Source organism: Schistocerca nitens, chromosome 5 (assembly GCF_023898315.1).
Source record: "Schistocerca nitens isolate TAMUIC-IGC-003100 chromosome 5, iqSchNite1.1, whole genome shotgun sequence".
Classification (NCBI taxonomy): domain Eukaryota; kingdom Metazoa; phylum Arthropoda; class Insecta; order Orthoptera; family Acrididae; genus Schistocerca; species Schistocerca nitens.
In genome coordinates, this window is record NC_064618.1 from 83,503,713 (window position 1) to 83,517,632 (window position 13,920).

Genomic DNA, 13,920 nt, shown 5'->3' on the forward strand with positions numbered 1-13,920 from the left:
AACTACTACTAACAGCGACGAACACTCCACCACCGGTTGCATGCAATCTATCCTTTCTAAATACCGTTTGTACCTTTGTAAAAATTTTGGCAGAATTTATCTTTGGCTTCAGCCAGCTTTCTGTACCTATAACGATTTCAGCTTCGGTGCTTTCTATCAGCGCTTGAAGTTTTCGGTACTTTACCAATGCAGCTTCGACAGTTTACAATTACCATACCGATTGCTGCTTGGTCCCCGCATGTCCTGACTTTGCCCCGCACCCTTTGACGCTGTTGCCCTTTCTGTACCTCCCCGAGGCCATCTAACCTAAAAAAGGGACACCAGATAATCTTCACTATTTGTGTGCAGAATCTTCTGACTGGACTTCAAACCTGGACTTCGGGCTATGCTAACGTCAATGTGCACACAGCATGATGCAGTTTCAGGGATAACTCTAGTTTTGAAACAGGCATGATGATTATGTAGGGTAGTGTTATATGTTTCAGGGAATCAGTTTCCTCAAGAGCTTGCTGGAAAAAATGAAAGAAGGTGTCTAAGTTCCATTATGTGGCGAAAACAATCATTACAGTTCCCCTGGATGATGTTTATAGGGGGTGGGAAGGAACTAAGAAGATTGGTCATGTCTCAGCCTCTGCCTGAACCATCTCTTTAGTAGGAATCATATCAATGAGCATAATTTCAACATCAGTATTGGGGTGGGTCCATGTGTAGAGGTTATGCATTAGTTAATTACAATTATTAGATCTCTGCGGGGCATTACATACCTAATTAAGTACGGAATGTCTTATTTTATACCTAGCGCAACCCATAAGTTTTACAAGGGTTTAGTAATCTATGATTAATGATGTAACATGGTATACAGAAAAATACAAACCTTAAGCGTTTCGAGATATTCACGAGGCAAAATGTGGTTTAATGAGACAAGACCTTGACCCAGTTTGACATAAAGTCCACCATTCTTCAGACAGCCATCCAGAATACTATCTGCAGCTCTCTGGTGAATTGGTTTCAGTGCCTCAACATATTCGTCCGACATTTCATCCAGGCCATGTAAAGACCACCAATAATCAAATGAGATTTTTAGGCCCACTCGCAATGATCTGTGACAAAAAAACTTCCATTATATATCCATTCCTAATAATGTCACATAAATTAATAATCTGATATTGCACAGTGTGACAAAACTTCCTCAGCATTTTGAATATCAAAAGCTGAATGGTCAGCATTTTGAATATCAAAAGCTAAATGGAAAGATCTACTGGCAGTCTTCTAGTCACACAAAAGACAATCTCACCAGCAGTACTGGAATCACCCAAAGAATTTCATTGCAACAACATTAGCAACACAATGAAGTGGTGATCAGGAATCACATATTTGTGGATCAGATACTAATAAATAAACACCACTACTGAGATTAAGAATATTACAGACACAATATTATTATACAGCTGCATTTCAAAAGACACAACGAACTCCACCATTCTCTCTTACAAAAATACAAACCTAAAACAATCCCTGCTGTATAACATCAAAAACCAACAATTTAGTGTTATAGGAAGAACCTTTATTATGTCACAACCACTTTTGTTCAATAATCATCAAGCAACACTGAAAATGCAGGGAAATAACATACTATTCACACTGGACCTGAGTCAAGTGTGCACAGCATATTTGTATTCCCTGCTCATGATGTTCAAGAATGTAACTTTAATGTAGATAGTTAGACTTCTTAAGTCATAATATCAACACAATTCTGAGAGAATTAATTGCAAAGATTGTTGGCGAATTTTGTCATCTGATGATCACTGAATGAAATGGGTTGTGACATAATAAATGTACCTAATACAGCTGTGGTGGTTCTGGCACACACAACGAACATGATTGTCAACAATTAAGTGACTTATCCATAAAAATAAACCAGAATCGCAGTTTTCTAAATAATCATTACTAACTTAAACACAACACTTGAGAAAAAAATTTGACTAGGTATGAAAATAAGAGGCTTGACATGATCAGTTATGCAGACACAGCTGCAGTAACAATTTTCTGCTTCCAGAAGAAAAAACAGATAAGTATTTGTTATAACGTCAAGTTTAACAAATATATTTCAGAACGACACAACACCTATAAGTCACAGAGTAAATTGACAGGCATTCAAATGAGCACTGAGTCCCAGTCTAGCGGCCGCTGCTCGGCTGGCCGCTTAGGTGGCGCAGCTGCTGCACGGCTGGCAGACAGCGCCGCACGTAGAGGACGCGCGTAATTGTGAGGCGGTGCTTTGAATGATCGGCGAGTCACAACACTTTTCCCCCCTTTGAAATTGTTGCACTGGTCTTGATGGAGGTGTCCTGGAGATGGCTAACGTCCATAGGCGTTGTTTGACTCGCCGTAAAGTCTCGAGGAGGAGGCTTCCCGTACAGACGGAAGTGTCCCCTGTGATAACGGGGCGAGATGACAGGAGATGTAGGGGTCGAATCTGCTGGGGCCCCCTGCACCAATCTGCCCGTTGCGGCAAGTCCAGTTGATATGACAGGAGACATGGGCGATGTGTCGGCGTCCGTTGGAGGAGGAGGCGAGTAGATTTGCTCTGACAGAGGATGGTCATCCGGTTCCTGCATGGGCACGTCTCCTGGTGGCGTCTGTTCTTGTGCTGGCATCGCGATGACGGTGAGAGGGCTGCGTTGTGAGTATTGAGAGATGCCAAGATCCCGAGCATCAGGTAGGACCAAAAGTGGTGTAGCGGCATTCGGAACAGGCGTTGCTGGCACACGAGGCCGAAGCTGGTCCGAATGACGCACTGCAACACCCGTGTCCGTCTGGATTTCATACAGGCGTCTGCCACGGTGTCTTAAGATGCGGCCTGGGCTCCAATTTGGCCGCCTGCCATATCCTCGTACCCAGATGAGGTCGTCGGCGGTGAACCGGCCAAGGGAAGGCACCCACAGCCATGAAGTGGAAGGCCGCAGAAGATGAAGTAGCGTGCGGGGCTGTCGGCCATGTAAGAGCTCAGCGGGGCTGTCAGCCATGTAAGAGCTCAGCCGGGCTGTGGTCGCCCATGGGGGTGAAACGGTAAGACGCCAGAAACTGGAGAAGCGCATCATCAGCAGCAGAAGAAGTCAGAAGTTTCCGCATCTGAGCCTTAAATGTGCGGAACAGTCGTTCAGCCTCACCGTTGGATCGTGGATGGAACGGCGGGGCCGTGACATGCATAACGCCGTGACGAGCACAAAAATCTGCAAATTCGGAAGAGGCAAATTGCGGACCATTATCAGTAACAAGAGTAGAGGGGAGGCCTTCCAAAAAAAAAATGTGGGTGAGAGCACTGGTGGTTGCTGCGGTGGTAGGCGACGTGCAACGGACAATGAAAGGAAAGTTAGAGTAGGCGTCAATTACGAGGAGCCAATAAGTACCTAAAAAGGATCCCGCAAAGTCAGCATGAATACGCTCCCAGGGCTTCTCAGGCGAAGGCCACGGTGACAAAGATGACTTCGGGGCAGCGGCCTGTGACGCACAAGGGCCGCAGGCAGCAGCCATGTGTGCTATTTCAGAGTCGATGCCAGGCCAGTACACATGACGGCGCGCCATAGATTTTGTGCGAGACACACACCCCAGTGCCCTTGGTGAAGGAGGTGCAAGACCGAAGCATGCAAAGACGCAGATACCACGACACGCGGCGAAGCATTGTCAGTGGAGAGGAGGATAACACCATCCCTAGCCGTGAGGCGGTAGCGCAAAGCGTAGTAGTTCCGCAACGGATCAGAAGTCTTAGAGGACGGGCGATCTGGCCAACCCTTCTGAATACAGCGTAAAACCCGGGAGAGGGTAGGGTCAGAACTCGTAGCAGCCGCCAGCCTGTCCCCAGTGATGGGGTACCCATCCACAACCTGCTCCTCGGCAACATCCAGGTGGAAACACAAAAGTTCGTCCCTATCGAATGCCTGATCAGGACCCATGGGAAGGCGAGACAGAGCATCAGCCATTTGCATGTTGAGCCGTTGGCCGGAATGAATCTCATAATTGAAACGAGACAAGTAAAGAGCCCAACGCTGGAGGCGGTGTGCAGCCTTGTCGAGAAGTGATGTTGATGGATGAAACAAGGAAACAAGTGGTTTGTGATCCGTAACAAGACGAAATTTTGAGCCATAGAGAAAAACACCAAATTTATGAAGAGCATAAATAATGGCCAAAGCTTCTTTTTCAATTTGAGAATACTTTTGTTGGGCATCCGTGAGCGTTTTGGAGGCATAAGCAATGGCTTTTTCCGAACCGTCAGAAAAGCAGTGCGCAAGGACTGCACCGACTCCGTATTGAGAGGCGTCTGTGGCAAGAACAAGATGTTGTTGGTTGGTTGGTTGGTTGGTTGGGGAAGGAGACCAGACAGCGAGGTCATCGGTCTATGCGAATTAGGGAAGGACGGGGAAGGAAGTCGGCCGTGCCCTTTGAAAGGAACCATCCCGACATTTGCCTGGAGCAATTTTAGGGAAATCACGGAAAACCTAAATCAGGATGGCTGGACGCGGGATTGAACTGTCGTCCTCCCGAATGCGAGTCCAGTGTCTTACCACTGTGCCACCTCGCTCGGTGAAACAAGATGTTGGCCAGGTCGATAAGTAGCCAGACACGGGGCCTGTTTCAGCGTAGTCTTCAATTTCTGGAAAGCCGCATCGCATGACGCGGACCAGTGAAAAAGCATGTTTTTATGCAACAGACGACGCAACGGCTGAGCCGCCGAAGCCGCAGACGGTAAAAACTTGTGATAGTATGCTATTTTCCCCAAGAAGGCCTGCAGTTCCTTAACAGATGTAGGGCGAGGAAGGGCATCGATACAAGCGACAGTTTGCTGAAGCGGACAAATACCATCCTGAGAGAGTTGAAACCCCAAATACGTGATAGATGCCTGAAAAAAAAGTGATTTCTGAAGATTACACTTAAGACCGGCAGTCTGTAAGACATGAAAAAGTGTGCGGAGATTCTGAAGATGTTCTTCAGTGGTGGAGCCAGTGACAACAATGTCGTCCATTTAATTGATACACCCAGGGACAGGGAGCAATAATTGTTCCAAGAATCGCTGAAAGAGAGCAGGGGCGCTAGCAACCCCGAATGGCAAGCGTTGGTATTGATAAGAGGCCGAAAGGCGTGTTAAGGACCAGAAACTGCCGGGAAGCAGCGTCGAGAGGAAGTTGATGATAAGCTTCTGACAGGTCAATTTTAGAAAAATACTGGCCTCCAACAAGTTTAGTGAACAGTTCTTCAGGACGGAGCATAGGGTAAGTGTCAATGAGGCATCGAGCATTTACAGTGGCTTTGAAATCGCCACAGAGACGAATATCACCATTTGGCTTAGCAACGACAACGACAGGAGAGGACCACTCACTGGAAGTGACAGGAAGCAAGACCCCTGAAGTAGTGAGACGATCCAACTCGGGGAGCTTCAAAGTCGTTTGCACGACCTAACCCAGGAAAAAAAAAGGGACGAAAATGTCGTCGACAAGGAATCCAGTTGAGCATAAGGAATAGCATCAGAGACAATACTGACAGAGTCATCTATGGAGAACCCAAAAACGCGAATGGCATCGAAACCAAAAAGATTTTCTGTGTTGCTCTGGTCGACCACAAATATGGGAACAGTGCGAACGACGGATTTGTAAGATACCTCAGCATTAAACTGTCCCAAGAGAGAAATCTTCTGTTTATTGTACGTCCGTAATTGCCGAGTGACAGGTGACAGGAGTGGAGAACCCAACTGAAGATACGTCTGAGAATTAATTATAGTGGCAGCAGAACCGGTATCCACTTGCATGCGAACATCTCGACCAAGGATTTGGACAGTGAGGAATAACTTCCCTGAGAGGGAAGAAGTGCAATTGACAGACAACACAGAATCAGAATCAGCGTCATGTTCATGAACATCATGTATGCGGTCGGATTTGCAAACGGAAGACACATGACCTTTCTTTTTGCAATTGTAGCACACAGCCCAACGTTGGGGACAATCCTCGCGTGAATGTTTCGTAAAACACCGCGGACATGAAGGAAGTTGCCAGGGGTTTTGCTGCAGTTTCTTAGCGGGTTGTTTACGGCTAGGCCGAGGCTGCACGTGGGAGCGCACTGCGGCCACGTTGGCCGGCGGGGACGCACCGCACGCGTCGTCAACAGCGCACAGAGGTTGTATTTCCCCGACATCACCCCTCTATTTGCGCCCCAGCAGCGTGAGAAATTTCAAAAGACTGCGCAATTGAGAGAACTTCATCTAGAGTCGGATTCGCCAACTGAAGGGCACGTAGCCGAACTTCGTCGGGCGCCGACTGGATAATAGCATCCCGTACCATGGAATCGGCATAGGGTTCTTTGTGAACGTCAGTAACAAATTGACATTTTCAACTGAGGCCGTGAAGTTCAGCAGCCCAAGCGCGATAGGATTGATGTGGCTGTTTTTAACAATGATAAAAGGCAACACGAGAGGCTACCACATGTGTTTGCTTTTGAAAATAGACAGACAGAAGTGAGCACGTTTCAGCAAAGGACAAAGATGCAGGATCCTTCAAAGGAGACAATTGCAACAACAACCAATACATTTGAGGTGAAATCCAGGAAAGGAACAGAGACTTACATGGTTGTTCGTCCGTGACATGAAATGCCAAGAAGTGCTGCCGAAGACATTTTTCATAATCAGACCAGTCTTCCACCGTCTCGTCGTAAGGAGGAAAAGGACGTACAGCCAATGACGAGAAACGCACCGCATTTGACGCCATGACAAAATCGCAAATCGCAGCTGTTAGAAGCATTTGCTGTTCAAGGAGATTTTGCAATAGTTGCTCGACAGTAGCCATGGAACCCTGTGGGTCAACGGTGAAAAGGAAAAATCCACTACCTCGTCGCCAATTGTTATAATGTCAAGTTTAACAAATATATTTCAGAACGACACAACACATATAAGTCACAGAGTAAGTTGACAAGCAAGACATGTGTACACGTTAGCATTCGAATGAGCACTGAGTCTCAGTCTAGCGGCCGCTGCTCGGCTGGCCGCTTAGGTGGCGCAGCTGCTGCATGGCTGGCAGACAGCGCCGCACGTAGAGGACGCGCGTAATTGCGCGGCGGCACTTTGAATGATCGGCGAGTCACAACAAGAAGTTCGATGCCAGAGAAGAACAGGGCACAGCATCACTGGAGCCTGAGGCATATCACAAGTGTTGCAAGGCTGAATATCTGCAACAATCTAGTAAGGGAGTGTTAAGGTGGCAGTGTTAGGTGTAGCTGCATGGAGTAATACGTCTAGAGCGTATGTTACTCAAGCAATCAAATCATCAACATACTAGCTAAATTCAGCAGTCATCAGACACTAACATACACTTCAAGGGCCACTATTGCCACATGCTGACTAGTTACAGCCTTAATAACTGCACTGAGGACAGGGCTACTAATGCTTGTTTGCTAGCAGTGAGAAAAAGGAAGGAAGATTAGAGTTTAATTCACTATCAGTGATGAAGTAAAAACAATTTTCAACCGGTGAAGGAATTGGCTGTGCCCTTTTCAAAGGAAAAATGCTGGCATTTGCCTTTAGTAATTTAGCTGCCCTCCCAAAACACAAGTCCAGTTTACACACATCAAGTATAAGGCTTGTAGAGGGAGAGCATGACAAGAGTACACTAAACACATTAAAGTGGCTGCAGTTTGCAGTACTTACAGGAACATGAAGAGACTTGCAGAGGATAAATAAGCATGGAGAGCTGCATCAAACCTGTCTTTGGACTGACAACCACAATATACACCATTCATCAAAGTGAGTGCCTTTCTTCATTTTTGTTTAACATTTCTCTCTTGGAATGGCCATTATTATAACTTTCAACATCTAGTCAGGTTTAATTCATAATACAATAATTAATTCTTAGCAATATGACAATGGAGTGAAGAACACTTGATCAGGCATGATTTTTAACTTCTGGCAATCAACGTTCAACAGACTGGAGCATACTTGCAGTGTGGTAACTACTCACTGATCCATTTTTTCTGAATATACTGGAATGATTAGAATGACTTTCTGCTCAAGTCAAGCAAATATTGTTCTTAGTATAAAAACTACAGCCATTTTTTCATAACTACTGATTCACCATAAAAAGCTACAATCAAAATGCAACCTCGTTACAGGCAAAGAGATAAGATGAGCCCCATACACACAAAAGAAAACTATCTACAAGTGTGTCACAGCTAAAAAGGATTTGTAACTGTTTGCTCTACGAATAAATCATTTAACATTCAGCACAGATTGGAGCATAAAAAGTTACATGACATTCCTTATAAACTAATCTCAAAGTTATTTTAAGCACCAGATGGTCTGATATAAAATGTCGCACATGGGACATGAAAAGAAAAGAAAATCCTCATTTTGTCAACTTGCTATGACAGAGAAATATGTAAAATTTTGAACAGAATATACCACTAAAAAAGATTATTTTTACTGGGTAGTATCAGCACACACCTCAAAAATCTGCCCACCCCACTCACAGCTACCCTCAGGACCCTCTTTTCTTGTTCAGTTTGTAGTGAGTAAGCTGTAGCAGCTCCTCCCACAGCCAGTACAAACAAACCATATTTTGCATATCTCCTTGATGAATGCAGTTTTCCATTAACATGCTGTGTGGAGTGTAATCTTGATATTCTCTTGATAACAGTAAAAGTCTGCTTGAATATCATCATGAAGTCACTGTAACAAAGGAAAATATATAAAAAAGGACAAAATTGTGGTAAAAAATTAGATGCAACCATTACATTTACAATTTTATTGCATAAAAAAATATCTCTTTTTATTGATTCCGTGTTTCAATTTATCCAGAAATATTACTACTACAGAAATATGAGGTGTCCCACGACGAATGGTCAATATTCTGGGACAAGACAAGAACACTCATTTGAAACAAAAAACTTTATGTAGACATGTGCCCTATTCCAAATGGTTTCCAAGATACAACACATATCTTTTTGGGCTAGTGGTGTGCATGTGTGTGTCTTACCTAGCCAAACTCTTGACATTTTACTCTAGCCCAACCTACCTCACTGCTTTTAATTCCTTTTTCAGGATGTATTTCTGCCATGATGCTAGCTCGTCGAATGCGCAGTTGTCCATGATGTGTTGTGAGCGATGTAGTGCAAGGGGCTGACATTGTTGTCAGAGAGAAACACCAGTTAACTGTCTTTGTGCAAATGAAGAACATGCAGATATGTTGTATGTTTATAGCTTCTATGATGGTAGTTCTCCTGTTGCTGTCCAAGAATACTTTCCAACTTGTCTAATTTCTGATTGTTGAGTATTTACCAGAGCTCTCAACAAAAACAGCAAAGATTATCCAATGCCCATGACCTGTAAAATTTCTAAGCAGGTGTAAAGGAATTATATGTCCCAGTTCAATTCCTATCAGGGTGACTGAAGACTGCTGACAATTTCACCACTTTAACCGACAATGAGAACAATCTTAAAGCTTTGGAAGTAATATTTCTCTGCTCTTTCGAATTGTTCCTCCAGTGCTGCTGAGGACTGACTTTGCAGTGATCAGCAGCAAACCCAATAACTGTGGATGGCACTTCCATCCACATACACACTCTTTATCGATGCACAATATCAACTAAGATCCAAGAAAGGCTCGTGTCCCTGAAAACATTCCTCTGGAATCGATACAAGATAAAGGAAAGGTATATTCTTGAAGACTAGACTTTTTACACTGATCCTCTTGATTTAGGAAACTCGAGAAGTACCTGATGACTTGAAAAATGCTACCAACATCATTATCTTCAAGAAAGAAGACCACAGTGCATGTGGAAACTACTGTGGTGTATCGCTATTGTCAGTTGCAGGTAAAATTCTCACAAGAATTCAATTAAATCCCAAATTATTTTAGAGAGAATTTTGCCTGAATCTCAGTGTGTTTTCCGAACATTCACAGGAACAACTGTTCTACACAAATCCAGGAAGAACACAGCGAGCAACAAAAGCCTCTATATTTATTTTTCTGTGACCTGGAAAAAGCCTTTGAAGAAGGTACCTAGATCTGCCAGGTGGAAGGTACTAAGAGACTTTCAGTGTCCTGAGCCCTATGTGGAACTGGTTCAAGCTCTTCATGACGGCATGTCTGGGCAGGTTCTTTGTGATAACTCTGCATCGTATCTGTTCCCAATCACTCAGGGTTTGAAACAAGGCTGAGCTCTTACTCCAACACTCTTTGCACTGTAAATGGCTGCAATTCTGTATCAGTCATCTGCAGACAAGCAAGGCATGGAGATTAAGTTACATTTCAATGGTGGTCTCTTCAATCTGACAAGTCTTTGTTCACAAAGAAGTAGCCAGGTTGTATGGGTGACAGAACTACAGTATGCCGATGACACTACGTCTCCTGCTCCGGCACAGGCAGTTACAACTGTCAGTCAGCTGCTTTAAAACTGCTTGTTATCACTTTGGTCTTACCGTCAATGCGGGAAAAGTGAAAGTACTCGCAAAATCTGCCCAAGCGTTAACTATTCCTGAGTTCAATATAGGTGTTAAGACTCAATATTGGAGTAGGCTGATCACTTTTTGTATCTTGGAAGCATCTTGTCTAAACAGTACCTGCAAACAGGATGTTGATAAAATAATTGGGGCTGCCCATGCTGCATTTGGGATAGTTAATACACAGAGCCTTCATGAATGAAGACATGAAGCTACATACCAAACTCATGGTGGAAAGAGCAGTTGTCATTTCCACATTCTTGTATGGCTGTGAAACTTGGAGACTATTGTCATGATATCAAAAGACTTGAGTGCTCCCACCAACAAAAAATTAGATACACCTTGACCATTTAGTGAGAGGAACATGTGGCCAACACCACAGCTCTCAAGAAAATGCATATAATAGCACTGAGGCAACCACTTTGCTCATCAACTGAGATAGTTATGTCACATTCATCACATATCCCCACCAAATCATCTATGGTGAACTGTGCTCTGGCAGCAGACTTCATTGAGTCCCTCTTAGATGTTTTAAGGACCACCTAAAACACATAATTAAGGTGACTGAAAAATAAACATACAGACACGGGAAGAATGCACTGTGGATTGCTTAATGTGGGGAACATTATATCCTCAACTGTCAACTTGTTTGAAAAAGAATGCTGCAGACATGAAGAAGCTAAGTGACAAGCAAGGAAGCTCCATCAATTGTAACCCTGTCCTCTTCCAACCATTCAGTGTGATTTGTGTGGACACAACTTATGCCAGGACTGGTCTGTTCAATCACTGGAAACACATCCGTAAGTTGAGCTGAAATGATCATTGAATCAAGTTGCAGCAAATGACGGCATGAAACAAGTCATCCTTCCACTTTCCCAATTTCCTTCTGAAAGTCAAGCTGAATAACTTTAGCAGCAACAGCAAAACATTGTTGAAATAGTGCATTACAGTTCTAGTAGCAGCACACAGTGAATTTCTGCATATATCAATGTCCTATAAATATATTTATGGTGAACACTAAATGCAGAAAATTTGTACCCATTTCACATACAGCATGTCCACAATATTCACATTGGCAACAGTGCCACTTGCCTTGAATTCTGTCACTGATTAAATGACAACAGTCATTTTCTTTCATTAGTACTATTCACTGATGAAGCTACATTTACACAGAATGGAATCAACAACACATGTAAAATCCATAAGTGCTCACAGGAAAATTCATATGCTACTGTGGAAACCAACTTCCAAGCAAGTTTGTTTTTCAATCAAACTTCGGTGTAGTATGATCAGTAACATGTTGATAGATGTCATTTTAGAAGAGTGAATGATGGGACACAATTATTTGCATTTTTTGGAAAATGCTTTTGTTGAATGCCTTGAGGATATTCCGTTTGCCACATGAACTGCATTGTACTTCCATCATGAAAAAGCCCCTCCACATTTTACCAGACATGTGAGGGAACATCTCACCCACACTTACCGTAATCAGTGGAATGGGCGCAATAGTACAATTAACTGGCTACCAAGATCGCCACACCTTACACCATTACCTTTTTAGTTTATGGGGTTATATGAAGTCTGAGGTACACAAATGAAAGGTGAATCCATGAGACAATTGCTTTGTCGCATCCTGGAGACTGTTGCCCTCATAAGGGAATGTGCACAGGCACTCAGACAAGTAACACAACCTGCTCTCCAAAGAGGGCACAAATGCACCGACACTGTTGGTGGGATAACCAAACATTTGTTTTGTTTTAGAATGCAAAACCAACTGTAGAACACGAAGACGAAGAGAGGACTTAAAAATGACTACACGTCAATCCCAATCAACGGAAGAGAAGACCACTAAAAACAGGGACACGGCGAAAGGTCTACACAATATGCCACAGAGAAACGGAGGGCCAGAACTAAACATTAAATGGCATTCACCATATTGCTACGACAGACAAAAAGTAAAACGTGGTTGACAGCCCAAGTGTCGTTTCCTAAAACGGCTGATAACTCAGACGGTAAACACAAACGGAACTGTAAGCGGTTAAAAAAAAGGAAATTCCATCAGGAAATGGTGGACAGTCAAAAGTTGGACGCAATGTGCACTACATGGTGGGAGAGCACCACTTAACAAATGGCAATGGCTAATAAGACACTGCCCAACACGCAACCTAGTCAAAATTATCTCCTCGCAATGGGAGGGCAGGGAGAAAATCATCCAAGCTGCTGGGCGAGGCTTAATAACCAGCTTGTTCCCACGAAGGGAGGACCAATGGTGATGCTAAAGTGACACTACCTGCTGAGAGATGACAACATAGCAATCTTCAGGTGGAATATAAGAACTAGTGGCCTAAGAAACAAGGACTGCAGCCTTGGCAACAGCATCAGCAGCCTCGTTTCCTATCAGACTGACACGACAAGGAACCCACATAAACATCACAGTGGTTCAATCAAGAGCGAGCAAGTGTCAGCTACCCTGGACCCATTGCATTAAAGGATCGACGGTGTGCGGCACACAGAGGCTTTGAAGGGCACTGACACTATTGAAAAGCCTGCGTCGCCAGATGTACTGTGTGGCCTGATGCAGGGAGAAGAGCTCTGCTGTCAATACTGAGCAGTGTCCTGAAAGCCGATACCAAAAAACATCAGTGCCAATGATGAAGGCACACCTGACACCACAGTCAGTCCAAGAGCCATCAGTGGACACAAAGGTATTATCACGAAAATCCATGCGAAGGTTGTGAAACTGAAGGTGGTGCAACCAGGCTGGAGTAGTACCCTTGGGAAGCAAATGAAGACCAAGGAGAATGGGCCACTGCACGAAGCTGAGGTGGCAAAGGGTTCACACCCACTGGGAAAGTTGCAGGTAGCTTGAGGTTAAGCTACCAGAGCAAGAGCCGAAAGTGAACTCCAGGACGTAACAGAGAAGCGCCCTATATTGGTGATCAAAGGAGTCATCGAAGTAGGAGGCACAGGATGAATGATCATGCATGGCAGACAAACAGCATGCATATCTGCTGAGAAGTCAGTCATGGTGGTAGGACAGCGGTAGTTCAGCAGCTTCTGCATACAGACTCTCAACCGTGCTAGTGTAAAAGGTGACAGTGGACAAATGGATCCAACAATGGTGGATGGTATTGAGATGGCGTAAGAGGGACAGACGTGCAGGTGCATAACCGAAACACCCATAGTTTAGTTCTGAATGCACAAGGGACCGGTACAAAAGGAAGAGGGTGGTCGATCTGCACCCCAGGAAGTACCATTGAGGACACGTAGGACATTGAGGAACCACATACAACAGGCAGCCAGATAAGACACGTGGGAAGACCAAGAGTGTTTCCTATCGAGCATGAGTCCCAGGAATTTCACAGTTTCAAGAAATGGAAGAGCAACAGGCCCAAGATGCAAAGACTGTGAAAGAAACCAATTGTAGCGCCAGAAGTTCATAC

The 13,920-nt window shown here is 44.2% G+C and overlaps 1 protein-coding gene across 5 annotated transcripts in view; it reads right to left on the minus strand.

Annotated features, from left to right (window-relative positions):
• Positions 1 to 13,920, minus strand: part of LOC126259810 (uncharacterized aarF domain-containing protein kinase 5) — a 158,735-nt gene that overhangs the window by 128,308 nt on the left and 16,507 nt on the right. For all 5 annotated transcript variants that reach the window (XM_049956843.1, XM_049956845.1, XM_049956844.1 and 2 more), the window contains exons 2-3: positions 8,480 to 8,704; positions 875 to 1,100 (exon numbers count right to left, since the gene is read on the minus strand). In XM_049956843.1, the coding sequence (XP_049812800.1) occupies positions 875 to 1,100; positions 8,480 to 8,697 (444 nt within the window). In that variant the 5' untranslated portion in view covers positions 8,698 to 8,704. The remainder of the gene's footprint in view (positions 1 to 874; positions 1,101 to 8,479; positions 8,705 to 13,920) is intronic.